At 57.8% G+C, this 27931-nt stretch overlaps 1 protein-coding gene across 2 annotated transcripts; it reads left to right on the top strand.

Moving 5' to 3' along the window:
* Ptgis (prostaglandin I2 synthase) lies at positions 1 to 27176 on the top strand. Of its 2 annotated transcripts, XM_042702183.1 has the most exons (11): positions 15 to 95; positions 9391 to 9514; positions 11285 to 11463; positions 12040 to 12180; positions 14587 to 14734; positions 16738 to 16741; positions 17504 to 17685; positions 21257 to 21425; positions 22755 to 22936; positions 24248 to 24399; positions 26483 to 27176. In XM_042702183.1, the coding sequence occupies exons 1-11, from the start codon at positions 19 to 21 to the stop codon at positions 26625 to 26627; spliced, it is 1503 nt and encodes a 500-aa protein (XP_042558117.1). In that variant the 5' UTR covers positions 15 to 18; the 3' UTR covers positions 26628 to 27176. The 2 variants fall into 2 exon arrangements, with proteins under 2 accessions (XP_042558118.1, XP_042558117.1); XM_042702184.1 differs by lacking the exon at positions 16738 to 16741 and having other exon boundaries at positions 1 to 95; positions 14587 to 14738.
* The last annotated feature ends 755 nt before the right edge of the window (positions 27177 to 27931 follow it).

The following is a 27931-nucleotide window of genomic DNA, read 5'->3' as shown; positions in this document are numbered from 1 at the left end:
CGCGCCTTCGCCGCTGCCATGTCCTGGGCCGCGCTGCTCGGCCTCCTGGCCGCCCTGCTGCTGCTCCTGCTGCTGCTGACCCGCCGGCGGACGCGGTGAGTGTTGCCGCCCGGCCGCTCGGGGGGCGCCCGCGTGCCCGCGCCGGGCCCGGCCGGCCGGGGTCCCTTCCGCCCCCGTCGGGCGCGACCTGCGCCGGGACCCCGGCCCCGCGCGGCCCGCAGCGCGCCACCGCGGGTCGGGCGGGGGTCGGGGCCGAGCGGCGCGGAGGGCGGCCTCGCCCGGCCCGCGCGCCCCGCGTCCACCCCGCCCGCCGCGGGCGCCCGAGCCCCTGGGGCCCGGCCGGCGGGAGACGTGGCCGCGCCAGCCTGCCCGCGCCCGGAGCACGGAGCCCGGGGCCCGGAGCACGGAGCCCGGAGCCCGGAGCACGGAGCCCGGGGCCCGGAGCACGGAGCCCGGAGCACGGAGCACGGAGCACGGAGCCCGGGGCCCGGAGCACGGAGCCCGGGGCACGGGGCCCGGAGCACGGAGCACGGAGCACGGAGCCCGGGGCCCGGAGCACGGAGCCCGGGGCCCGGAGCACGGAGCCCGGGGCCCGGAGCACGGAGCCCGGAGCCCGGAGCACGGAGCCCGGGGCCCGGAGCACGGAGCCCGGGGCCCGGAGCACGGAGCCCGGGGCCCGGAGCACGGAGCCCGGGGCACGGGGCCCGGAGCACGGAGCACGGAGCCCGGGGCCCGGAGCACGGAGCCCGGAGCCCGGAGCACGGAGCCCGGAGCACGGGGCCCGGAGCACGGAGCACGGAGCACGGAGCACGGAGCCCGGAGCACGGAGCCCGGAGCACGGAGCCCAGACCCCGGGGCCCGGAGCACGGAGCACGGAGCCCGGAGCACGGAGCCCGGAGCCCGGGGCCCGGAGCACGGAGCCCGGAGCACGGAGCACGGAGCACGGAGCACGGAGCCCGGGGCCCGGAGCACGGAGCCCGCCCGAGCCTTTGTTCGAGACGAGGACGCCCCGGTGCAGCCCGCTCGCAGCCGCGAGGACAGCACGGGCTTCCCGAACCTTCCTCCACGGTGCGCGGTGCCCGCATTTCCGCGCAGGCTCCGCCGGCCGCTCCGCACCGACCCCGGCCCGGCGCCGCCCCGGTGGATTAGACCTGCCTTCCCCTCAGATCACTGCCCGGGGCACGAGGGTGGGAGAGTGAGTGCGAGTGTGTGCGAGTGTGTGTGAGTGTGAGAGTGCTGTGAGTGTGCGTGTGTGAGAGAGTGCGTGTGAGAATGTGCGTGTGCGTGTGTGATTATGAGAGTGCGTGAGAGTGTGAGTGCGAGTGTGTGCGAGTGTATGAGCGTGTGTGAGAGCGTGTGTGAATGTGTGAGAATGTGTGTGTGAGTGTGCGAGTGTGTGTGTGTGAGTGAGAGCGTGTGAGTGTGTGTGAGTGTGAGTGTGAGAATGTGTGTGAGTGTGAGTGTGCGTGTGTTCACATAGGAGTGCCTGAGAGTTCCAGAAATGTGGAGGACTTAATTGCCAAACAACATGTTGTTTGAATTTTCAAAACAATAGGCTCACTGTCCTCTTTCAGTCCCCAAACTCAGGTGGACTTAAAGCTGTCTCACATTTGTATTAAAAAGACAGAAGAAGAGAGAGAGGAAGGGAGGAAGGGAGGAAGGAAGGAAGGAAGATGAAAGAGAGATCACTTTCCTCCTGAAGGACTGGATGTTTCTCTAAGCCATGGGCTTCTCTGACACTGCGCAGAGAAGTGTAAGTTTTCCGTTCGCTTGCTTGCCTCTCTGTAGATGTTAGGTTTGACATCTGTTCCCACTCCTTCATGATCTGATCCGTTCTGATCTTCTGTAAGAATATCCCACAATTTGAATGTTGCCGATTTCTTCCCTTGGCAGCATGGGAGTTTGAACTCGGGACCCTCTGCTTGCAAGGCAGACATTCCACCACAAGAGCCGCTCCTCCACTCTCTCCTTTTGTTTTTTGAGACAGAGTCAAACTATCTTTGCTCCAGCTCCTGTCTCTGCCCCCTGCCTGGGACCTCAGGCGGGCCACCACCCTACCCGGCTGAGTTACGTGTTCCTTTTTATTCATGTCCCTCCAACGGATGTTTTTGGTTGTTTCCAGTGCTTTAGAGGTTTTACTCCTTGGGCCACCGCCTTCCTTCAGGGCCTGGGGGTAGGGACGTGGGAGTCAGGGAGGCAGCCAGGAAGTTCACAGATTCTGGGAAACATTGCTTTTGGAGTTCCCACCCTCTGGAAATACGGCTCAAGTGACTGCGGCCTGCCTCAGTTTCCCAGTTTTTACAGTGAGGACGAGGGTAATGACAGCAAGCAGGTCAGAAGGAACTGCCCTTGAGCCTTGTTTGGGCTAATTCTTGCTAAAGCCTGCCAGAGAGCCTGCTTTCGTGGGAGTGGGCCTTGGCTTTGCTTTTTTATTCCTGTGGAGAGCCAGCAAGGGCCATGGGGCGAGGAATGGAATGGGAGCCCTGGCGGCTGGGGGGACTGCAGTATGGACCCCGGGATCCCAATTTAGGTCCCAACTTGTCTAGGGGACACTGGGTCACCTCCACTCTACAGAGGAGGAAACAGACCCTGAGAACCAAGCCACTTGCTCAAGGTCAGCCCCCATGAAAAGTCTGGGCTGTAAGCATTTTTAATTCCTGGGAAGAAACGAATCCTCCCTGTTCCGTGACACTGCAGTGGTGATTTGAACCCGGGCGTCTTAGACACACGTGGCCACCATGGCTGGGCAGTAGGTGCTTCTGTTTCTAGAAGGGCGGATGCTTGGGTGTTGGGAAGAGGTGGATGACTTCATGCTGTGTGGCGAATGCTCCAGTTAGGCTGATTGTAGGCAAGACCCTCCCTCCTGCCTGCATTCCTTTCTCCTGATCACGCCCAGGGCCATGTTCATCTCCCCTGCCTCACAGCCCAGGCTCCAAGATGAGAAGTGACCTTTCCAAGACCCCCACAGGAAGTAGACTGCACATCGGCCCTGTGCAGTCTAATCCCAGCACTTGAGCAACCTAGGCCAGCCTGGCCTGTCTCAAACAGAAAAGAGAACCTTCCTCGGCCAGCCAGCCTTGAAATCTATGCTGACCCCAGTAAAAAACAAACAAACAAAGACACCCCTCCAGTTCATCAGCAACTGTGCTTTTGCCTCCACCATTAAAAAAAAAAAAGAATTTGTCAGGCACCCATGGCTCATGCCTGTCATCCTTGCTACTCAGGAGGCTGAGAGCTGAGGATCATGGTTCAAAGCCCGCTTGGGCAAGAAAGTTCCTGAGAGCCTTGTCTCCAATAAGGTACCCAGAAAAAGCCAGAAGTGTTGTGGCTCTACGTGGTAGAGCGCTAGCCTGGAGCAAAAGAAGCTCAGGGACAGATCCCAGGCCCAGAGTTCAGGCCCAGGATCAGCTCCTCAGCTCCTTGAAGTTTGAGATCTGAGGATGATAGTTGGAAGCCAGCCTGTGCCGAGAAATCCACAAGACTCCTCTCCAAAATAGCCAGCAGAGGGCTGGGCTCGGGCAGAGAGATCACTCCAGCCTCTAGTACAAAGCCAGTACTACCGCCCCCAATCTGTAAAATTTCAGCTATGAAACTTTCAACGGTGCAGAAAAATGATCATGTAAGAGCTCTCGTGTACCCTTTCCATGATCTCAGAACCACTAACGTTGTTAAGAATGTGGTGTTGTTAAAAGATGTGGTATTCGTTCTCTGAATTATTTCAAAACTTTCATTTAAAAACAAGAAAGAAAGAACAGTGACAATCTCAGTCTCATACCCTGCCTGAGGATAAAAAAGATTCTTAGTGTTACTCAGTTTCCAGTTGAAACTCAATGTTTTTCTTCCTTCTTTTTAAAAAACATTATAAAGTAGTCGTGCAGAGTGGTTACAATTGCATGGGTCAGGTTCTGAGTCTGGTACTTCCTGGTCAGTGACATCTTTCCATCAGTCCCAACTTGTTTTTTTTTTGCCAGTCCCAGGGCTTGAACCCAGGGCCTGGGCGCTGTCCCTCAGCTTCTTTTGCTCAAGGCTAGTGCTCTCCCACTTGAGCCACAGCACCACTTCCGGCTTTTTCTGTGTCTGTGGTGCTGAGGAATCGAACCCAGGGCTCCATGCACTCTGCCACTGAGCCACACTCCCGGCCCCCTCCCTTTTTTTTGAGCCTGGTCTTACTGTGTAGGCTGGCCTCCACTCTGATCACTCCTGCGTCTATCTCTTCAGTGCTGAGGATTACAGGTGTGCACCACCACACCTGCCCTCTAAAAACAAGTCTTTGCATTGTTTTATCTTTATATATCGATCATCTTTCTACACTGAGACTGGAACCCAGGGCCTTGAGCACACGAGGCAAGAGCTCTCACGCTGAGCTGCAGCTGCAGCCCCCACAGTCAAACTTCCAGAGTCACAGCAGGAGTGGGAGGCCCGTTCGGCAGCTGTGCTTGGGCGAGCCGTGTGGGTGGGGAGCCCGAGGCTCTGAGCGGCAGGAGCCTCTTTTCTGGGCCCAGTGGGGTCGTGATTTGTTCTGTGGGTACCAGCGACTGTCTTCTGGCTTTTCTGGCCTCAGTTTCCCCAAGTGTAGTCTGAAATGAGTGGTGGCAGTTGTCTTCCATGCCAGCCTCTGGCCACACCGAGCGCTGGGCTTGTGTGGTGGGTGCCCGGATGTGGAGGTCACAGTGACGTGGGCTGCGCACCTGCAGGATGCAGGATGCCCAGGTCTCCTTGCAGCAGCAGCACCTGGATGAAGCCGGGAATGGGGCTGAGCAAAGTTCCAGATGCCAAGCCCCACCTTTCCCGCTTCTGGCGGGGAGGAGGTAACCTGGCCACACTTTGGTGGGATCTGCTCTGCTGGGCCTCCCCCACCCTGACCTCCCACGGCTGGGTTTTCCTCCCTGGATAAGAAATGATCTCAACTGCACTATTTCAAAGCAGGAAAACAAAACCCATTGCTGGAGGGGCCTTGTGTGTTTTCCTGCCCAGCAGACGGCGGTGGCCAGGGTCGAGGGACGCGAGTCCTGGGGAGCCGAGGGCAGCTTAGGTAGTTCAGTTTGCCCTAACAGAGCTCAGCAGAAACCAGCCCCCTGCTGGAGCCGGAGAGCCTGTGCTGAGTGGGAGCTATTGAACAGAGAGGGTGGGCAACACAGCGGAGCAGCACAGCACAGCAGCCGGAGGAGCTGTTCCTGCCCTCTGCTCCCTTAGCCCTCTGAGTGGCTCTGGGGATGGGCCTGCTTGTTGAACACCCACTGTGTATGTATGCAGTCTATTCACACACACACACACACACACACACACACACACATCATTTACACACCTGCTATGTAGCCTGCACGGTCCAAGGGTTTGGAGGACTGTCCCTGCAGCACACAGCCAGAGTCCAGGCCCCAGGGGGGCCACCTCCACTTCCTCCCTCCCCCAGGGGGAATGGCTGGGGAGTAGCTTGGGGTCTGAGCTGGAGCGCGGGATAGGAGGGAGAGGTGGGAGGATCTGGCCTGCCACCCCTCCCTCCTTCCCTCCCTCCTGCCTGCCTGCCCGCCCACCCGCCCTCCTTCCTCCATGCCCTGGCCAAAGACAGTGAAAGTGTGGGGGCCAGAGACCGCAGCCCCAAATAGCGCCTCTGGCCGCCGCAGGCTGAGTCAGCCTGGAATGCGAGGCCTCCGGCTGGCTCTCCGTCCTGGCCTGGGGGAGCCCGCCCCGTGGGGGTCTGGCGCCCGGGCTCCGGCTTCCTGCCTTTGTCCCAGCCGCCTTGGCCTGTGTGGGGAGAGCAGCAGCTTGCCAGAAATAACACCTGTGCGGGAGGGAGGGGGGGAGTGGCTGCCAGGGCGAAGGGACCCCCCCCCCAGCCCCGCTGCCCGGGCGAAGGGACCCCCCCCCAGCCCCGCTGCCCGGGGCGAAGGGACCCCCCCCCAGCCCCGCTGCCCGGGGCGAAGGGACCCCCCCCCAGCCCCGCTGCCCGGGGCAGGTCGTGCTGTGGACGGCCTCTGAAATCGCTCTGCGCCTGTTTCCCTCATCCGCGAAGTCTACCAGAGGTGACCTGGGACCAAGTGGCGACGGCCAGGCTGTGGTCACTCCCCTGTCGTAGATCAAGCCACGGAGGCCGGGAGAAGCGGAGCAGCCAGCGGGACACGCAGGGCTGGAAGCCAGCAGCTGCGGCTTGGACCTGCGTGCACAGATCCGGCCCCTGTGTGCCCCGCTCTGCCCATGACAGAAAAGCCGTCTTACCGGGGCCTGCCAAACACAGGGAAAGCTGGGTGCTGGTGGCTCACGCCTGTAATCCCAGCTGATCGGGATGCTGAGATCTGAGGATCATGGTTTGAAACCAGGAACATCCATGAGATGCTTTTTTCTAATGAACCACCAAAAAGCTGAAAATGGAGCTGTGGTTCAAGGGGTAGAGCACCAGCCTTGAGCACAAAAGCTCAGGCATGGTGTCCAGGCCCAGAGTTCAAACCTCAGGACCAGCACGCGCGCGTGTGTGTGCATGCATGCGTGTGTGTGCATGCACACACGCACAGGAGGAGACGGGAGGAGGGCCTGGCACTCCCAGGAGCACGGTGCTCTGGCTTTGCCCGTCTGTGGCTGTGAGTGGCAGGTCAGAGGCGGGGCACAGGGGTACTTCTCCTACACCCCCCTTGGTTCCTGGGTCTGCTCCCCTCTTTCCCCAGCCCTGCCCCTCAAACCTGGCTGCGCTCTCCTGTCCACCGCTGCCCCACTTTGAGGAGATGCTGGGACCACAGAGGGATGAGACACTGGAGGCAGGAGGCGGGAGAGGAGCCAACGCCCCGGAGCTGCTGGACCCCATGGAGCCTTTGCTCTGGAAGTGGGGGGACAGAGGCCAGGCCTGCTCCCCGGGCCTTCAGCCCCTCCCCCCAGCCTTCATGACATCTGAAGATCATGTCCAGTCTCCCTGCCTACATCTCACCGCACACTCTCACTCTTGAAACCATCTCCCGCCCCAGGGCCTTTGCACGTGCTGCCCTCTGCCGGCGCTCTCCCCCCCACACTTCCAGAGTATCCTCCTCTTGTCCTCCAGGACTCTGCTCACCTGGCCTCTCCTCGGGGAGGATCCGAATACTTTCATCGACTCCTCGCGAAATGAAACTCTGACCCAGGCATTGGCCGTCAGTCTCCCCGCTGCGTCACCCCGCTCAGCCTGGCCACCTGGAGTCCCTTCCTGTCTGTGGCTCTCCCACCGTGGACACTCCCCGCGGATGGACTCGTGCTGCGTGCCCTTGCGTCTCTGGCTCTTTTCAGTTTCCATGTCTTGAGGATGGTCACGTCATTCCTTTTCCTGGCTGAGTAACGTTCCTCGGCCTGGACGCGCCATATTCGCTGTGACTCGCCGTCAGAGCCGGTTTGTCTCTGAGTGGGCTGCTCCCACTCCACGTCCGGGGGTGTAGGAGATTTTTGCATGAACAGATGTTTTCAGTTCTTGGGGGCACATTGCCAAGTCACGCAGGAACTGCCTTTAACCCTTTGAGGGACTGGCACACTGGTTTTGGAGGCCCCCCCCCCCCCGTGACGTTTTGCGGGGCGCCCCTTCCCCTCCCCAGCACAGGGGGCAGTGCTGCGGTCTTCCCGCTGACGGCGCGGCCACGGCCCCCGCGCGCTCGCCGGACGCCTCGCTCGTCTCTGGAGAGCTGCCTGGGGATCCTCTGTCCACTTTTCTGGTTTATTTGCAATACCAGGGGTGGGCCAGGGCCTCTGCCCGCTGGGCCGCGTGCTCCGCCTTGTCCTTCATTTCAATCTTATTTTATTTTTGTGCCAGTCCTGGGGCCTGAACTCTGGGCCTGGGCGCTGGCCCTGCGCTCTTCAGCTCAAGGCGAGCGCTCTACCACTGGAGCCACAGCGACGCTTCATTCTACCACTGAGCCACCTTCCCAGCCCACTTCTGTTTTTAACTGCTTCACTGGAGAGAAGAGTCTTGCGGACTTCCTGCCCAGGCTGGCTTTGAACCCTGAGCCTCAGATCTCAGCCTCTCGAGTAGCTAGGATGGCAGGCGTGAGCCGCCCGCGCCCATCTTTCATCTTAAAGTGAAGGGCATTGTCTGCCTGTTGGGGAGCCCGCTCTTCGTTATCTGCCAGTCTCGCTGATTTCCTGGTAGTGTGTGAGCCAGGCTCTGCTTGCTCTGCCCTGAGCCCCATCTGTGCCCGTCCCGTGCCCTCACCCTGTCCCCTGCTGCGGGGAGACCACCTTGCTCACCGCCCGCCCCACACAGGGTTTTCTCATGCCAGGGAGCGTGGCAGGGTCCCAGCCTGGCTTTGGGGCCCCTGAGGCGTCTCTGAGCACCAGCCCCACCCCACCCCAACATGAGGCGGTTGCGGGGCCCTGCCTGTGGTGTCCTTGGTCCCTTCTGGTCCTTGGGGTGAGGGGGGGACGTGGGGCTGGGCGAGGCAGGCCCAGGGTCAGGCGTGGAGAGCCCCTGCCGTGGGAGGAAGGAGGCAGCCGATCGGGCGTCCAGGGCGGCATCCCTTCCTTCCCAGAGCCCGCACAGATTGAGTCTCCTTGGCACATTTTATTTTATTTTATTTTGTCTGTCGTGGGGCTTGAACTCTGGCCCCGGGCGCTGTCCCTGTGCTCTTCAGCTCAAGGCGAGCGCTCTACCACTTGAGCCACAGCGCCACTTCTGGTTTTCTGGTGGTTCATTGGTGATTAAGAGTCTCATAGACGTTGCTGCCCAGGCTGGCTTTGAACCTCGATCCTCAGATCTCAGCCTCCTGAGTAGCTAGGATTACAGGCGTGAGCTACCGGCGCCCACTCTCCCTTTGAGCCCCGTGAGGAGAAAGCCTGTGTCCTGCCCTGTCGGTGGACGGCGGGGCCGTGTGTGGTGGGGTGGAGCGGGCTCGGGGTTGGGCTCCTGCCGGCAGCGGCGTCCGGGGCCAGCACAGCTGTTCTCACAGAGGGCCCCCTGTCGGGAATGCCCCCCACAGCCCGGCCTCCCCGCACCCAGGGCCTCCAGACCAGAGCGCCAAACGGCAGCCATCTTCCTCTGCTGCCCAGCCCCTCTCCCTCGTCCCCCAAGGCCGGGACCATGAGCATGCAACCACCAAAACCTGGGTCTGGGTGGGCTCAGAACTGTGTCCACCTCACCCCTGCAGGGAGGTGGCCGCACCCATCCGGGCCACCGGCCCGTGCTGGCGCGCTGGGCACTAGCTCTCGTCTCCCCTGCTTCCCTCTGTTCCCCTGAGCCTCCTCGCTGCTCTGTGAACGCCCACGGGCCGACCGCAGGGCCTTTGCCCTTGTGCCCCCTCTCCTAGAAAGCTCTCCATTTCCACGTGCCGCCCTCCCTCCCTCTCTGCTCAGGGTCTTCTCTCTGCAGTGTGCCCTGACCGCCCCCAGGCCTGCGCTGCACCCCTCCTTTGCTTTTACAAGTGGTGCTAAATGTGGTGGCTTTTCCAGGCGTCCTGGTGAGCCTCCCCTGGACCTGGGCAGCATCCCCTGGCTGGGCCACGCCCTGGAGTTTGGAAAAGATGCCGCCAGCTTCCTGAGCAGGATGAAGGAGAAGCATGGAGACATCTTCACTGTGAGTCCTGCCCCGGGGGGAGAGGAAGAGCGGAGGGGAGCCCCGTCCCCCACACAGCTCCCTGACTGCCACCTGCCACCCTTCCTGGGCAGTCAGCCTAACCACACGTTCAACATCACTGATGTCTAGCCTCTCAGTGCCATGGACCGCATCCATGGAGCTGTGAGGTCCTTCAGTGTCCGTCCATCCATCATCCGTCCATCTTCCTATCCATCTACCCACTCACCCACCATCCATCCATCTTCCTGTCCATCCATCCACTCGCCCACCATCCATCCATCATCCATCCATCCATCATCCATCCACCCATCCACTCACCCACCATCCATCCATCTTCCTGTCCATCCATCCACTCGCCCACTATCCATCCATCCATCTACTCACCCACCATCCATCCATCCATCCATCATCCATCCATCCATTATCCATCCACCCATCCATCACCCATCCACTCACCCACCATCCATCCATCCATTCATCTATCCTTCATCCATCCACTCGCCCACTATCCATCCATCCATCTACTCACCCACCATCCATCCATCCATCCATCATCCATCCATCCATTATCCATCCACCCATCCATCACCCATCCACTCACCCACCATCCATCCATCCATTCATCTATCCTTCATCCATCCACTCGCCCACTATCCATCCATCCATCTACTCACCCACCATCCATCCATCCATCCATCATCCATCCATCCATTATCCATCCACCCATCCATCACCCACCATCCATCCATCCATTCATCTATCCTTCATCCATCCACGCATCCATCTATACATCTTCCTATCCATCCATCTACTCACCCACCATCAATCCATCCATCCAGGGCTGGGAAGGTGGCTCAGTGGTAGAGTGCTTGCCTTGCAAGCCTGAGGCCCTGGGTTTGATTCCTCAGCACCACATAAGCAAAAAAAAAAGCCGGAAGTGGCCCTGAGCGCTAGCCTTGAGGGACAGCACCCAGGCCCCACGACCGGACCCCCCCCCCAAAAAAAAAGAATCCATCCATCCATCCATTATCCATCCACCCATCCATCACCCATCCACTCACCCACCATCCATCCATCCATCTATCCATCCATCCTTCATCCATCCATCAATCTATACATCTTCCTATCTATCCATTCACTCACCCACCATCCATTCATCATCCATTCATCAATCTGTACATCTTCCTATCCATCCATTCACCTACCATACATCCATATGCCCATCATTCATCCCTCCACCCATCATCCATCCATCCATAAATCTATAGATCTTATCCATCCTTTCACCCACCATCCATCCATCCACCCATCCATCCATCCATCCATCCATCTGTCATCCAGTGACACACACCATCCATCCATCCATCATCCCTCTATCATCCATCTACCCATCCACTCACCCACCATCCATTCATCCATTGATCCATTATACCTCCATGATATACATGACATCCACCTGCGGCCGTAGGCAAACTCTTGTTCTTGGGGATGCTGGAGACGTGGCAGCCACCACCAGCAGAGCGATGGTCTGTGTTTGGGAGTGGGTGCTAAAGATCGAAGCCTTTGACTTGAAAAGATGCTGAAATCCAGCAGCCCTGGCTCTGGGGCCTCCTGTGGGGAGACCTGGGCCCACCGCTCCCCTTCTCCAGGCCTCACTCCAGCCCCTCCTGCCTCGTGAGAGGCCCTGGCACTGTGCTGCTGCCTGGTGTGTCCCGGCATGGGTGTGTGACCGCTGGCCGCTGCGGCTGTTCGTGGCGGCTGCTCCCGCAGGTTCTGGTGGGGGGCAGGTACGTCACCGTGCTCCTGGACCCGCACTCCTACGACGCCGTGGTGTGGGAGCCGCGCACCAGGCTGGACTTCCACGCCTACGCTGTCTTCCTCATGGAGAGGATTTTCGATGTGCAGCTTCCTCATTATAACCCCAGTGACGAGAAGGCCAGGATGAAACCGTGAGTGGCTGGGGAGGGGAGCACGGGGCGGGGGGGCAGGGACGCACCTCCTTCTTTCTGTGGGGAGTCGAGCCCTGGGCCAGTTGTGCGTGGCTCCGCAGCAGGTTTGTTTCTCCGTTTTTGCTGGTCCTGGGACTTGAACTCAGGGCCTGCGTGCTGTTCCTGAGCCTCTTTGTGCTTAAGGCAAGCGTTCTACCACTTGAGCCACAGCACCACTTCCAGTTTTCTGGTGGTTCATTGGAGATAAGAGTCTCATGGATCTTCTTGCCTGGCCTGGCTTTGAACCGTGATCCTCAGATCTTAGCCTCCTGAGTTGCTAGGATGCCAGGTGTGAGCCACTGGTGCCTACTAAGAAGTAACTTTTAATCCTGTGAAATGACGTCTTTCTGCTTAGCTTGATGGCTGACTCCAGCAGCCCCGTGGAGGACGTAGGTTCAAGCCCTCTTACGTAACCTGGTCTTCACCTCGGCCCTGTGCCCCGCGGGAAGCTGAGCTCTGGGCCGCTGACGGTTTGGGGAGGGAGGTATTTGTGGTTTTGCTGAAGGGCTGACCACTCCTCTTCGTTGCTGACCTCAGGACGCTCCTCCACCGAGACCTGCAGGCGCTCACGGAAGCCATGTACGCCAACCTCCGCACGGTCCTGCTGGGCGGCCCTGGGGAGGCAGACGGCTGGCGCGAGACCGGCCTGCTGGAGCTCTCCTACGGCTGCCTGCTCAGGTGAGCCCGGGGCCGTCCCCAGGTGGGCTGGGCCTCTGCACCTGTGCCACCCTGGGCAGGGCCAGGGGAGCCTGAGGGCTCCGGGGTGGGGCACAGCTGGAGATGCCGCGTGCCACGCCCGCCACGTCCCCACACCCAGCCGAACTGAAAGGCAGCCGCCCACTGTGGGTCACCCAGAGATCGAGGAGGGGCTGAGGACTCCAGAGTGCCTTTTCCTGCGATCACATCCCCTGCACCCCTGCTCTGTTTGGGGCCCCAGGGATTCCGGGGAAACAAGGCTGGCCGTGAGCCCTGGTCTGAGGGTGATGACCTGCAGCGGGGCTGGCATGTGGGGTTGCTTTCAGCCACACAATGCGGGTGGAGCGCCCTGAGAGCCCAGCTTCAAAGCAGAGACCTGCCTAAGGGTGGTGTGCCCACCAGGCTGAGGAACAGGAAGGGCAAAAGCCCTGGGATAGGAAAGGGGGGGGGAGGGGCGTGGCTGACACGTCCTGCGGGGGGCGGGGCAGGGTGGAGCTGAGGTTGGGGAATGCAGAGTCTCACCCAGCCTCAAAGCTGTGGAGGCTTTGGAGCTTACCTTTTGAGATAAGGTGACCTGGGGGGGGCGGTCACCCTTGCTGGCCTGAAAGGCCCTCTGGGCTGTGGTGGTCCGGATCCCGGGGAGGGTGGAACTGTGGGTAGCTTGTGACCCCACGTTGGGGCCTGCGGGGAGGCTGCTGGGGTGGAGGCTGGCGGGAGCCTGGCGAGGCCGTGAGGGAGGAGCCGTGGGGATGCCCTTCAGTGGCTGGGGTGAGCAGCAGTGCACACACGGGTCCCCTCCCCCAGACCCGAATAGCATGTCTAGGCGTGGAGGGCAGCTGGCCTGGGGCGTGGGGTGTGGGTGAACAGGACTCGTGTCCACAGCAGCTCTGCGAGGTGCTGCCACCGGAACCTTCCAACCTCACTCAGGTGCCCCCTGCCCCGGTCCTGCCACCTGCCACCTGCCACCCCAGGCCAGCCGCGCTCACACCGGGAGTCCTCAGTGCCTGTTCCCTTGCCCAGGAATGCCGCTCCCACTGGCCAGGGGCTCCTGCCTGTCTTGTCCAGCCTCTGTGGCTGCCGCCAGCACCGGGTCCTCCAGATCTGTCCACCCTGAGGCTTTCCCCTGGCCTGCTCCATCCAGCGCTGTGGCGCCTGGCGCCACCTAGGGGCCATATGTGGTATTGACCTGGCGTCAGCATCCACTGACAACCACACTGAGGTTTTGTGTGTGTGTGCGTGCGTGTGCATGCACGCGCACACGCACCTAGGTCCTTGAGCTTTTTTGCTCAATTCTAGCCCTCTACCTCTGAGCTACAGCTCCATTTCTGCTCTTATTGGTGAGCCACCAATGCCTGACTCCGCTGAGTGAATTTAAGTAGATGTATAGGGAAACAGTGTAGAGTCACAGAGCTCAGGGCCTCAGGAAGCCCCTAGGAACCCATCTGAAAGGCGGCAGACACGGCCCAGCTCCTGCCGGGGTGGCTGGCGGGGCTGGGGCCAGGTGTCAGCTTCCTGTCCTGTCTGTACACACATCTACCGACTATCTACTGGTTCATGTGTGCATCCACCCGCACACCCTTCCAACATTTATTGCAGGCCTACTATGTGCCTGCCCCACAGGGGTGGGGTCAGATGCGACTAGACAGGCCCCTCTGCACCCGGCCTCCCTCCCTCCTGCTTTCTGCACCCCAGCTGGGAGGGCCTCTCCCGGGGACCCCTGCCTGGGGTCTCTGGGTGGGTCTGGGCTGGAGAGCTGGAGTGACTTTCTCCCGCAGGCCCCGCCCTCCCGGTGGATTGGGAGAGGCCCAGCGCCCCGGGCCAGGGCGGATGCTGTGGCTCCAGGCACCGCTGTGCCCCACCCCTCTTCCTCCTCCTCCTCCCCACTCTCTCCCTGGCACCCCAGCCAGTCAGCCAGAGGGCAGAGGACTCTTGTCTGCCCCAGTGGACCAGGGTCTCCCCTGTAGCGGATGGTCCCGCAGGCCGGTCAGCCGGAGGTCACAGCATGATCACCCGGATCATGTCACACTGCACACGCTGACCCACGTGCCCTGACCCCGCATCCCCAGGGACCTGGAGACCCAGGCTTATCCTCAGCCAGGCCTTTCCAACCCAGCCCAGCAGACGCCACCCAGGAAGGCCTGGGTGGAGCCATGTGACAGACGTGGAAACTGAGGCAGAGCGGAAGTCCCTTGTGCAAGGGTGCACAGCGGGTGCGCAGTGGTCAGCCTGGTCCAGACCCCATGTCACCACTGTGGGGCCGGGACGGGTTCTTGTCGAGTTCATTTACAGCCGTCCCTGGCATGCGGCAGCAGCTGCCCCTCGGGTGACGGGCAGCCCTTGGAGGAAACCGTGTCCCCAGCGGGGCCCTGACGTGCCGCTGCCCCCCAGGGCCGGCTACCTGACTCTGTATGGAGTGGAGGCCGTGCCGCAGACGGAGCGCAGCCAGGCCCAGGACCGCGCCCACTCGGCCGACGTCTTCCAGGCGTTCCGCCAGCTCGACCTGCTGCTCCCCAAGCTGGCCCGCGGCTCCCTGTCTGTGGGTAAGCTCCACACGCACGATTCCCTCTGAGCCAGGGGTGTTCTGTCTTTCCACATTCGCTTGGCTGGCACAGAGACACTCCTGACATTGAGAAAGAAATCAGCAATCCGCCTCCTCTTCCTCCTGCCACAGTAATGTCACCCAGAACTTGTAGCTGAGCACACTTACATAAACACAGGCGCCGAGTCTGTCCCAGGATATGGGACGCGACTATACCTGCTCTTTGCTACCTGGATTTCTTTGACCTAAGACCAGCTGTGGATCCTTCCTGTCAGCACATCTTTTAGAGGCTTGAGCCTGAACGGTTAGACAAGAGAAATCAATTACTGATGTGAGGGTGGGGAGACAAAAGAAATCAATTGCGGATGACAGGCAGGTGGAGAAGTAGAGCTACTCCCTCTTTGCAGGTGAACCAGGAGTTCTTACTCATCCAGCAACATGAATAATGCGAATTAATGTAGAAATGCTGTGTCTTTCTAGCCCTGGCGTGGCTGGGCCAAATCTAGCCAGCCATCTCCCTCTGGTAGGTATTTGTGTTGCCTTTGTTTTCTCTAATAAGGCAATCCATTGAGCTAATCTTTTCTACTGTGCTTTTATTTCTTGTTACTTTATTTTTTAATGGTCAGTCATGGGGCCTGAACTCTGGGCCTGGGCGCTGTCCCTCAGCTCTTCAGCTCAAGGCTAGCACTCTACCACTTGAGCCACAGTACCACTTCCCTGTGCTTTTTTTTTTCTCTCTGAGTTTCCTAGAAGTAGGTTTGCCAAGTCAAAAGATTTTTTTTTTTTGGTTGGTCGTGGGGCTTGAACTCTGGGCCTGGGCGCTGTCCCTCAGTTCTTCAGCTCAAGGCGAGCGCTCTACCACTTGAGCCACAGCGCCACTTCAGGCTTTTTCTATTTATGTGGTGCTGAGGAATCGAACCCAGGGCCTCATGCATGCAAGGCAAGCGCTCTACCACTGAGCCACCTTCCCAGCCCCAGGAAAGTTTTCTAAATGTATAAGTATGGAAACAAGGGTCTTATGTGCTATTTGTGCTAGGCAAACATTTAACTACTGAGCTGTGTCCCTAGGTGTGTGTGTGTGTGTGTGTGTGTGTGTGTACTGGTCCTGGGGGGTTTGAACTCAGGGCCTAGATGTTGACCCTGAGCATTCCATCAAGGATGGCACTCTACCACTTGACCCAAACCTCCACTTCTAGCTTTTCGCTGGTTCATTGGAATTAAGATTCTCACACTTTCCTGGCCAGGCCGGCTTCCACCATGATCTTCAGAGCCCAGCCTTGTGAGTCGCTGGTATTTAAAGTGTGAGTCCCATGCTCGGCAGCCTTTGTGTTTAGATTTTGTGTAGCTCAGGCTGGTTTGAAACCTATGACCATCTTTCCTCCATGTCTTGAGTGCCAAGATTACAGGGGTACACCACTGTACCAGACATATTAAAACTTTTGTTTTAGCCCCTGTCACCTCATTTCCAAAGTCACAGAGCTGTTCATATGCTCACCTCTAGTGAAGGGGTCTCCCCATCTCCCCCAACCTCCCCGCCCAGAAGATGTTCTTTGTGATCTGGCAGGCTGCGTCTGGTCATTCCTCCTGCCCTCATTAGCAACCCTTCAGCCTTCACCAGTTCTACGGGCAGAACAGGGCATCTGGCTTTCTGTCCACCTGTCAACCACTGTGATAAAGTGCATTTTGCCTCTCTTCTCTGTGAACCGTCTCTGTCTCTTGTCTTTCTAGAGACAATTCACTACCCAATAAAATTCTGCCATCGTCGTTGGCAGGCTGGCATGGCAGTACTGGCTTTGTAGATAGGGAAACTGAGGCTCAGAGCTGATGTCCCTTCGCAGAGGCCTCAGCAGCAACATGGGAATTTTGCTTGCGTGTAAATCCTGTGCGTTACGCATTTTCAACATCCCCGTGCTAGCTGTGTCCTCAGGAGAGGTTAGGCTTCTCCACTGCCTTCCTCCAGTGTCTGGGCAGATGCAAAGAGCCCCTCCATTATCCCAGAGCCAGGTCTAGGGAGGCTGCACTTCCCAGTGTGGACAGCAGGTGGCAGTGTCAGAGGACAGTTTCCCTCCGTTGGAGGCAGAGATGGGAGCAAAGCAGCTCCCAGACCCTGTGGTCGTGGGCAGCTGAAAAGCCAAGTGGGCACACCCTACCAAAGAACTGGGGACACTGCGTGCTTGAGCTCCAAGCAGATACGCTTGGCCCTTGGTGCAGAGGCACAAAGCTAGAAGCTCCGTAAACATCCACAGTGGGGACTAATCAATAAATCCTGCGTCCTCGAAAAGCAGACCGCAGCTGTGAAGCATCCCATGGGGGGGGGGTCCTGTGAGGGCAGCGTCCGGTATGCACCGGAGCCCAGAACCCGTGAGACACAGATGTGTCTACACTTGCCTTCCGGAAGCTAAGAAAGGTGGGGACAAACATGGCACTTGAACTTACTTTTAGGAAAGAATCAGAGTCCTAGGATGCACTCTAATACATTTTATAGACAAAATTTAAGACTTCAAAATCTTAGAATCTGCAATGGGGGTGTCTCTGCCCTGTGTTCCTGGCTCTCTAGGACCCAAACCTCCAGGGTTTGCAAAGACAACTTGGGGTGTGTGTGTGTGTGTGTATGGGTTTATGTGTGTGCATGAGTGCTGGTACTGGGTCTTGCACCTCCACAGAGCGACACCCCGAAGAGCCGTGGCCTCAATGGAGGCCAGGGTGGGGCTGCCCCGCTGGGTGGGGGTGCACGTGTGACCCCCACTCCTGTGCGCTGACCCACAGGGGATAAGGACCAAGCACGCAGTGCCAAAGGCCGCCTGTGGAAGCTGCTGTCCCCGGCCCGGCTGGCCCTCCGCGCCCACAGGAGCAGCTGGCTGGAGAGCTACCTCGGGCACCTGGAGGAGATGGGGGTATCGGAGGAGATGCAGGCGCGGACGCTGGTGCTGCAGCTCTGGGCCACACAGGTGGGCACGGGCGTGGGGGTGCATGCAGGTGTGTGACGCACACCTGGGAGCATGCGTGGCGGTGGCATTCATGGGCATGGGGGCAGGTAGACCCATGAGCTTGTGTGTATGTGTCTGGGCTGTGCTGGGCTGTGTGGGCGTGGCCTGTGCACACGGCCCCACCGGCCCTGCCCCCATCTGTGCACACAGCCCCGTCAGCCAGGCCTTTTCCTGTTTGCAGTGTACAACCCAATCAGGGGCAGGCCAGCCATTCAACTGGTATTCAAATGGATAGCCAATTTTTTGGGGGGGAGGAGGTTCAGTCGTGGGGCCTGAATTCTGGGCCTGGGTTCTGTCCCTCAGCTCTTCAGCTCAAGGCTAGCGCTCTACCACTTGAGCCACAACGCCACTTCCAGCTTTTATCTTTTTGCTTATGTGGTGCTGAGGAATTGAACCCAGGGCCTCAGGCATGCAAGGCAAGCGCTCTACCACTGAGCCACCTTCCCAGCCCCTGGATAGCCAATTTTTATAAATAGTTTTTGTTTTTCTTTTGTCACTTCTGGGGCTTGAACCCAGGGCCTGGGCACTGTCCCTGAGCTGTTTTTGCTCAAGGCTAGCACTCTACCACTTGAGCCACAGTGCCACTTCCAGCTTTTTCTGTGTATGTGGTACCGAGGAATCAAACCCAGGGCTTCATGCATGCTAGGCAAGCACTCTACCACTGAGCTACATGCCCAGCCCTTTTGTTGTTGTTGGTTGTGGGGCTGGAACTCAGGGCCTGCACACTGTCCTTGAGTCTCTGCCCAAAGTTAGTGCTCTACCACTTGAGCCACAACACCACTTTTGGGTTTTGGGTGGTTAATTGGAGGATAAGAGTCTTACAGGGACTTTTCTGCCTGGGCTGACTTCGAACCGCCATCCTCAGATCTCAGCCTCGTGAGTAGCTAGGGTTACAGGCACAGACATAGTTTAATGAACTCTTGTATACACCTTATCTTGGTTCTCCAATTCTTTCCTTTTCTCCTCTTGGGGTGTGTGTGTGCATGTGCGTGTGCTGGTTTTAGGGCTTGAACGCAGGACCTCACGCTCTGTCTTTGTGAGTGTGGGCAGGTGTATTCATCCCCAGCCAATACAACCAAGAGGCAACAAGGTGGGGGAAGTGCCAATGAGCGCCCCCTGGAGGCCAGCCACTCCAGGGCAAAGGCAGAACTGGTCAGTGTGTCTGCAGCAGGAGGGAATAAGGTTAGATGAAAACAACCTCCTGGGTAAACTGAGGCAAGGCCCCACAAGAGAAATCTGGCATCCCTCCTGCCTGCATGATGACATGCGTCTGTGTGGTGGGTGGTTGCTCGGCTGTGTCTGACCCTCCTGCCGTGCTGCAGTGGCTTCCTATAGTGGTTTCCACTGGTATGTCCCGGAAGCCCCGTGGCCACTCAGGAGTGGGCTCTGCTGTACCCCTGCTGTGATATAGGGGGGCCTGAGGCTCCGAGGGGGGGTTGCCTGGCCAGATTTACAGAAGTTCTTGCTGGGATTTGAACCCGACTCTGTCTGCTTTCAGCCTGGGTTTTTTCCAGCTTATCTAAGGCTGTCTGCGAGTCCCAGTTCCCAAAAGGACACAGATGTGTGTTTAGCAAGTGTCAGCCCTGCCACTGGGCAGACACCTGGGAACATTTTCTTCTCCTTCTTAGTAAAAGTTCTGATAATGGAACTCACTTGGTAGACTTACTAGACAAGAAAATTCAACCCCTAAAATTCACAGGAGATAAAGCAAGACAGATCAGTGGCTCATGCCCAGAATCTGAGATCTGGAGGATTGCAGTTTGCAGCCAGCCTGGGAAGAGACATCCTTGAGATTCTATCTCCACAAACATCATAAAAAAGCTGGGGTGGTGACTTTGTTCAAGTGGTAGAGCACTGGCTGAGCAAACAGGCAGGACAGATGCCAGGCCCTGAGTTCAAACCCCAGTACCAACCAACCCACAAACAGAAGCAAAACAAAAATGAATCACCTTACTGCCGCCAGTGCTCTGGTGCCTTTCTGTCTTCACAGCCTTTTCTATGTTTTTCTTCTGTAGGTTAAAATTATGCACCATTTCTATTTGGCTTGATATTGTATTGTGAGCATTTGTCATGTCACTGCTGGTCACTAAGCAATCCATTGTGTGTGTGTGCGCGCGCGCGCGCGCGCGCGCGCGCGCGTGTGTGTGTGTGTGTGTGTGTGTGTGTGTGTGAGCCAGTACTGGGCCTTGAACTCTCATGCTCTCACTTGTCTTTTTTCAAAAAACCATTCTACGTCTCTCTCCCTGCACAAGTGGGGCTGGTCTCCTGCCTCCCTGGGTCCTGGCCACAGCCCTGTAGTCCTCATGCATTCCTGAGGATTCCATGGATACAGACAGAGCTTGTGTTACAGTTACAGTGCACTGTGATTAACTTCCTGGCATGCGCGCAATTATGTCTGTGAGGAAATTACTGGGTAAATACGGCATTTAATGAAGATTTAATATTCCATTATTATAATTGAATGAGTAGTCACTTAGGATAGACAGAAACCTTCCCCTGAACTGACGCTGACCCTCATCTGGGTGCGCAGGTGTGCTGAGGGTAAAATATTTACTACCAGCATGTCTAAGCTGGGTGCCCGTGCTCATGCCTATAATTCTAGCTATCAGGAGATAAAGATTGAGGATCACAGTTCAAAGCCAGCCCAGGCAGGAATGACTATGAGACTCATCTCCAATTAGTCACCAAAAAGCCAGCAGGGGAGCTGTGGCTCAAGTGATGGAGCAAAACAATCTGAGACCAGTGCCCAGGTCCTGAGTGCAAGCCCCGACACACACACACACACACACACACACACACACACACACACATATAGAGGCATGTCCAGCCAAGTCAAGCCTGGGAGCCAGACAGTCCATGATTGTCCTAATTATGTGTCTGTTGAGACGTGTGAGATCCACTGTTATTGGTAGCTTCTGTGTCTTCCTCCAGTCGCCCCTGGAGTGACCGGTAGACTTGTGAAGTGAGGCCCAGGAGGAAGTGTGGGGTATGACACCGCACTGAGATAGTGTATCGGTTAGCTACTGTTGCGTACCAAGCATCTATGAAACCCGGTGGGTTTGGCTCACAGGGCTGTGGGTGTGGCTGGTCTACCTGTGGTCCAGCTGGGCAAACTCAGCTCCACCCCTGGCATCTCTCCTCCCCATCCTGGCCCCGTGGGTTTGCTGGGTGAGGCCTGCTGCTTGTTGCACTGCTGCTCTGTTCTTTGCACCTGACTCTGGGCTACCTTGCGTCTGTGGCTGGTGCCCCCCTGGACTGGGCAGGACCCGGGGCCTCCTCTGGAGCTACTGTCACGTGGTAGAGGCCAGGGGCCAGGACAAGGAACAGCGTCCCCAGACTTAACTGTAGTCCTATTCAGCAAGCTCACTTTGCTGTCTCCCCCAAAGTGCCAGTCAGATTTTGCCGTGGCCTGAGGCTGAGACAATGCTGGTCCCGCCTGGCCGCTTGCCCTGGGCCTTGGAGGGCGGGGACCTCATCAGACCAGCCCGCTGGGCCCTCCGGGCCGTACGACGGGAGCTCTTTCTCCGTGCAGGGGAACATGGGCCCCGCGGCCTTCTGGCTTCTGCTCTTCCTTCTCAAAAACCCCGAGGCGCTGGCTGCCGTCCGTGGAGAGCTGGAGCATGTCCTCACGAGGCCAGAACAGCCCGGAGTGCAGACGGCCACCCTCTCACAGAAGGTTCTAGACAGCATGCCTGTGCTCGGTAAGAATGCCAGACCACCACAGCAGCCCCTAACCCATGTTCCCCCAGCCTTCTTCCAGGCTGACATCAGGCCATCCGTGACCTGTGACCTGGAATCTCCCTGAGATACCTGGCCCATCCCAGCCCCGACCTCAGCCTCCCTAGGTTATGGCTGTAATGCATTGTGGGTTCCCAGGGATAGAAAAATCTAAATTGGCTAGCAGGAGATTGAGATCTGAGGATGGAGGTTCAAAGCCAGCCTGGCCAGGAAAGTCTGTGAGACTCTTAATCTCCAATGAACCGCCAGAAAACCAGAAGTGGGGGTTTGGCTCAAAAGTGGCACAGTGCTAACCTTGAGCAAACGAGCTCAGGGACAGCGCCCAGGCCCTGAGGTCAAGCCCCACAACTGACAAAAAAGGAAGGAAGGAAGAAGGGGAGGGGAGAGAGAGAAGGAGGGAAAGGAAAAGAAAAAAAAAATTCTAGACTGGCTGAAGAGGAAAAGGTTCTTGATTTGGCCACTAAGAAGTCCAGAGGGGTCTGTGTTCAGGCACAGGTGGACCCAGGTGTTTGGATAACATTATCAGGACTGACCGTCTCTCTCCGAGTCTCAGGCCTACTTGTCACTGGGTGGCCTTCAGCCTGAGGCTGGCGGGATGGTTGCCCGCAGTTCAAGGCAGATGCCTGCTCTGAGAGGGAGGGCCTGTCTTTCAGCATTTCTAGCTAATCTCCCAAGAGTGTGGCTCATTGGCCCATCCTGAGCCCATTAGGGTCCAGAGGGATGCTCTGATTGGGCAATCAAAGGCTACTTCCATCAGTTAAGAGTAAACTCAGCTAGGCACAGGTAGCTCACGCCTGTCATCCTAGCTGCTCAGGAGGCGGAGATCTGAGGGGTGCGGTTCAAAGCCAGCCCTGGCAGGAAAGTCTGTGAGACTCTGATCTCCGATGGACCACTAGAAAACCGGAAGTGGCGCTGTGGCTCAAGTGGTAGAGCGCTGGCCTTAAGCTGAAGAGCTGAGGGACAGAGGCCAGGCCTTGAGTTCATGCCCCCGACCAACAAAAAAGAAAGAAAGAGGATGTACGTCAGGCAGGAGGAGCGGCCAGGGATGGGCCTGCTCTGGCTGCATCCTGACTCCTCACCGGTGGCCACCTTGCTGCCTTCAGATCAGGATCCCTTCACGTGGAAGGGTTGCTGGAAGACCACAGAGCTCCAGCTTCATCCCCTGTCCTTTTCCACCTTGCTGGGTAGCTGTGGGCAAGGCATACATCCTCTCTGAACGTCCCCCTCATCTCCGTAAAGTAGGGTGGGGCGTGCCACCCTTGGCTGACCCCTTCCTGTGCTCACTCCTGCAGACAGTGCGCTGAACGAGAGCCTCAGGCTCACAGCCGCGCCCTTCATCACCAGGGAGGTCCTGGCTGACATGGCCCTGCCCCTGGCAGATGGGCGGGAATTCTCTCTGCGCCAGGGTGACCGTCTCCTCCTCTTCCCTTTCCTGAGTCCCCAGAGGGACCCAGAAATCCACACGGACCCTGAGGTAAATGGCAGGGGCTACCGATCATCTGAGGGACTGGGTTGTGGGGTGCTGGGCGACACGGAGACCAGCCCGGCCGTGCGTTGTGTTCACTGCATGGCACCCCTCTGTTCCCTCACCTGTGGACGGAGGCCTGGGGGGAAGGTTACTTGAGACCATGTAAGGAAATGGCTTCCTAGCATGCCTGGAGCCTTCCCAGTGCGCAGCTGGGAGGTTCCCTCCTCTCCCTCTTCCCCGTTACATCAGTTTCCAACGTTTTTTCCTCCTTCCTAGATTTTGAGGTGGAGCAAATGTTCACAACTGCTAACAGATTTGGTGCCGCGTACTAACACTCCAGGTCCTGTGCTGCCACACATTTGCTCCTCTCCATCGTCCATTTGCACACCATCCACCCATCCATTCACCATCCACCTGTCCACCCATCCCTCCACCCACCCACCGATTCATCATCTGTCATTCATTTTCCATCCAACCATCCACATCCATCATCCATCCACTGACACACCCATTTACCCATCACTCTGTCCACCCACATGTCCAGCATCCACCTGTCCATCCACCCATCCATCCAGCTCCCCTGTCTGTCAGTCTAGCTGCTGCTCCCCTCATTTGTCCCTCTGCCCAGCTTCCACTCACTCACCTCTTACTCCGTGCCAACCCCATACTCAAAAAGTTTTCTTGGGGGCTGGGGATGTGGCTTTAGTGGTAGAGTGAGTGCCTGCTATGCATGAGGCCCTGGGTTCGATTCCTCACTACCAAATACACAGAAAAAGCCATAAGTGGTACTGTGAATCAAGTGGTAGAGTGCTAGCCTTGAGCACAGAGAGCTCAGGGACAGTGCCTAGGCCCTGAGTTCAAGCCCCAGGACTGGCAAAAAGAAGAAAGAAAGGTTTTATTGTATGTTAGAAAAACAGCACATACTTATACAATAGGAGAATAGGAATATATAAAGCAAAAAAGATAGCATATCCTTTCCTCTCCAGTTCTATAGTTGCCTGGTTTGGAGTGTCTTTATGCTGTTTTTATATCTTCCTTGACACACAGCACACTGGTCTCTCTCTTTCTCTCTCTCTCACACACACACACACACAGGTGGGTGTACAGGCCCACACAGTCTGTGCTGCCTGAAGCTGTCCCTTCTCACCAACCGGCAGCTATAGGAATTCTTTCCTGTCAGATTTCAGCTAGCCTACACCAATTGACCTTTACATCGTCCCTCCCAGGGACGTGACTGTAATTTCCATCCTCAGGTAGTTTGCTTGGGGCACCCTTGTTTGGGAGTATGGTTTGAAAAGGACCTTGTTCCCATTTCAGGTGTTTAAATACAATCGATTCCTGAACCCAGATGGATCAGAGAAGAAAGAATTTTACAAGGATGGGAAGCGGCTGAAGAATTACAACATGCCATGGGGAGCGGGGCACAATCAATGCCTGGGGAAGAGCTATGCAGTCTACAGCATCAAACAGTAAGCAAGGCCAGGGGCGTGGCAGTGGGGCAGTACACTGGTGTGGCTGTGAGTGGGCTTGACCCTGGCCTGGGGGGGGGAGGAGGGGCGTGAGGTGTGGGCGTGGTCCAGGGGCAGGGCTGTCTTGCTCATCTGATAGGCTTCTCCCTGGATACAGAGGTCTTGGGGCAAATGTTTTATGGCATTGAAGCCAAACCAGCAGATAGCTTTCTCCTGCCCACAAATCTATTTATTTGTACTTTAGAAACCTGTGGTACTTGTAAAAATGAGAAGAGTTCATGTGATGAGCCAGACTTCTGATGTCTTTTGGCATAACCAGATCTGGCAGCAGGTTCTTCCCTGCAGAAGTAGTGTGGGATACCAGCCCTGGACACGCTGCCCCGCTGGCCACAGCTCTCCACACACGGGCAGCTACTTGCTGTTCTGGCTTGTTCTAGGCTGTTTTAACCCCAAGGCTGGGAGCCAGGGCTGAGAGCCTCGTCAATTCTGTTTCAAGAGCCATAGACCCAGGCTCACGGCCACAGGTACCCAGGGTCAGGACACCTGCCCCAGTGCTCCGTCTGTCTCTTGAGTATTCAGAAGCTGGGTTCCCTAGAGCCTCTGTTTTCTCCACTGTGAAGTGAGGGGGTTGATCGTAACTACACCCAAGGGGTGTCAAGATAAACAGATTGTAACGTTCTGGGAGCCGAACCACTGCCTGGTCACCGCAAGTTTGCTTACTGTTAGCTGTGAAGGTTGCTGTGTTATTGACAGGCGAGCCCCGCGCCAGGGGGTAGGTTGGCCTTTACTGTTCCCACAGTGAAGAGAAAGTCATGATACAGTTGGTTCTGGGCTGAGCAGCGCACGTGTGCCTAAAAATCATCAGGCCCAGTGAAGTCCGCAGACCGAAGCCTTGCGGGGCTGGGGCGGCTGGAAGGGGATGATGGGTCCTGCGCTCACTCAGTGTGGTGCCGGCACGGCTGTTTTCAGTGACTTAGCTTGTTCGTTGTATTCGGTGGTCCCTACCACCATGCCAGGTGGCTGTCAGTCAGAACCAGGCTAGACTGGTTGGATCCCTTGCCATCACGGTCATGCAGTCCACTAGAGGAGGTGCCAGGATTCAAATCCAGATGTGGCCCTCCAAGGTCTGCACTAGGAGCTGGAAAGGGGACATCCTCCTCGCCCACGGAGGGAACAAAGCCCACGGAGGGTCATGTGACCTGCGTCCAGGGGGCAGCTGCTCCCTACCCCAGTTTATTATTTTTGTTGTTTTTTTGTCAGTCATGGGGCTTGAACTCTGGGCCTGGGCGCTGTCCCTCAGCTCTTCAGCTCAAGGCGAGCGCTCTACCACTTGAGCCACAGCGCCACTTCCAGTTTTCTGATGATTCACTGGAGATAAGTGTTTCACGGACTTTCCTGCCCAGGCTGGCTTTGAACTGCGATCCTCAGATCTCAGCCTCCTGAGTAGCTAGGTGTGAGCCAGCGGCACCGGCTTGTCCCCAGGTTTATTGAAAGGGGGAAGAGACCCCGCTGTGCTGGTCCTGCCTCTGGCCCCTGTGAGGGTATGGTGTGACACTGAAGTAAAAGGTGCCCCACTCCCAGGCCTGGGGTGCTCCTGCAGTGGGGAGCAATAAGGGCAGGCAGAAGCTGTCAGCCTGGCAGGGGACACAGATGACATCATCTCCAGTGGCAGCGGGGCCGCTTCCTGAGATGCTTGTCCAGAAGGTGGCGGTAGAGAGCGCTAGTCTTGAGCAGTTGGACCACGCTGCTGGGTTTTGCCACGTGAGGCTGTAACACGCCTGGAGGAAGTCGGGGGAGGGGGGGTGTGTTTCTCATCTCACCACCCTGGCCTAGAGTGGGGGCTTGGGGAAAGGGAGGGGGGAGGAGGGCTGCCTGCTGCGCCAGGAGCCGGCAGGGTGAGGTGCATACAGGGGTGGGGGCGCAGGGCTCCCTCCCAACAGGGCTGCACCCCCCACCCCCTAGGGAGCTGCCTCGCGGCCTGGCAGACACACAGGCTGCGGGGGAGCACACCCCTAAATGCCACTGCCACTGCCTTCCCAGGCCCTGGCCACCCAGAGATGCCATCTACACCCTCTCTCTGCAGGTTCGTGGTCCTCCTGCTGACACACTTCGACCTGGAGCTGGGCAGCGCCGACACCGAGATCCCCGAGTTTGACCTTGGCAGGTTTGGCTTCGGCCTGCTGCAGCCCGGGCAAGACGTGTCCGTCCGGTACCGCTCCCGGCAGTGACCGCACACCTGCCTCCACCAGCCGCTCCAGCATCTGCCCCAGCGTGGCCTCCTCCCCTGCTTTTCTCCAGAACGCTTGTCCAGACGAGGGGTTGAGGGCAGAGCGGAGGTAGAGGGGTTGAGCACAAAAGCCACCCAAAGCCGAGGCTGGTGCTGCGAGGCCTCCTCTCTCCTGCCTGAATCCAGGCCTGGAGGCTGGAGGCCAACCCCAGAGCATCACCGTCCTGGCCCTTCCCAGCGGCCAGACCCTACCCCACCCAGCTGATGCCAGCTCCTGCCTGGCCCCTGAGTATCAAAGTAGCTCAAGCCCATGCGTGGCGCAGGCCTGTAATCCTAGCCCTTTTGAGAATAGTCTGGGCAGAAAAAAAGAAAAAAAAAATGATGTTACCCCATCTCAATAAAGAGCCGAATGTGGCGGTACATACCTGTACTCCTGGCCATCAGGAAAGCCTGTCACGGGTAGATCTCTCTCCAGGTACAGGCACGCCCAGGCAGGAAGCAAAGCCCTATCTCAAAAATAACCAGCAGGGCTGGGAGTGTGGCTCAGCGGAAGAGTGCTTGCTTCACATGCATGAAGACCTGGGTTCAATTCCTCAGTACCACATACAAAGAAAATGCTGGAAGTGGCGCTGTGGCTCCAGTGGTAGAGCACTAGCCTTGAACAAAGGAAGCTCAGGGACAGTGAGTGCCCAGGCCCTGAGTTCAAGCCCTAGGACTGGCAATAATAATAATAACCATCAGTAATCAGGGCTGGAAGTGTAGCTTGTGGTAAGAGTGCCTGTCTAGCAAGTGCAGCTCTTGAGTTCAAACTCTAGTGTTGCAAAAAAAATAAAAAATAAAAAGCCAAAGGATCCTTTGGGGTAACCCCTGTCCCCTCCCTCTATGTCCCACTGGCTGCACACCCCGAGAAGGCCTCCTCCCAGCCCTGAGCTCCCACCTGAGCTATGCTTGTATGCTACTGACACAGACACAGAACAAAGCTTTCGCTGGGGGACAGGAGGTCCTGAGGCACCGATTGTTCTAGAAGCTCCTCTCTTCTTGGAATAAATGGCATTGGCACTGGTACTGGTGGGGGGAGCGGGATGAGGTGGGGGCGGACAGGATTCCCAGACAGCAGTGATTGGCAGGAGCCTGGATATCCCCAGGGAAACCCATCTTCACGCCCGGGTGACCCCGCCACCGCCGCCTGCTTCTTATCTCTGCAGGAAATCGGAGCTGGCAGCCTCCTGTGGGAGGACAGCCGGTTTCCATGGCAACGCTCAGCCGCCTCCCCGTGGCTGGGAGAGAGGGCAGCCAGCCAGCAGA

The sequence above is a fragment of the Dipodomys spectabilis genome, unplaced genomic scaffold (assembly GCF_019054845.1).
Source record: "Dipodomys spectabilis isolate Male_0828 unplaced genomic scaffold, ASM1905484v1 ptg000317l, whole genome shotgun sequence".
In the NCBI taxonomy this organism is placed as follows: domain Eukaryota; kingdom Metazoa; phylum Chordata; class Mammalia; order Rodentia; family Heteromyidae; genus Dipodomys; species Dipodomys spectabilis.
The sequence above is the reverse complement of the archived record's forward strand: the minus strand, read 5'-3'. Positions and strand labels throughout refer to the sequence as shown.

Excerpts from the sequence above, each read along its gene's own strand:
- Ptgis (XM_042702184.1), top strand. The coding sequence starts at position 19 with ATGTCCTGGGCCGCGCTGCTCGGCCTCCTGGCCGCCCTGCTGCTGCTC. Across the intron at positions 96-9,390 it reads CTGACCCGCCGGCGGACGCG|GCGTCCTGGTGAGCCTCCCC; the intron begins GTGAGTGTTGCC and ends TGGCTTTTCCAG. Across the intron at positions 21,426-22,754 it reads AGACAGCATGCCTGTGCTCG|ACAGTGCGCTGAACGAGAGC; the intron begins GTAAGAATGCCA and ends TCACTCCTGCAG.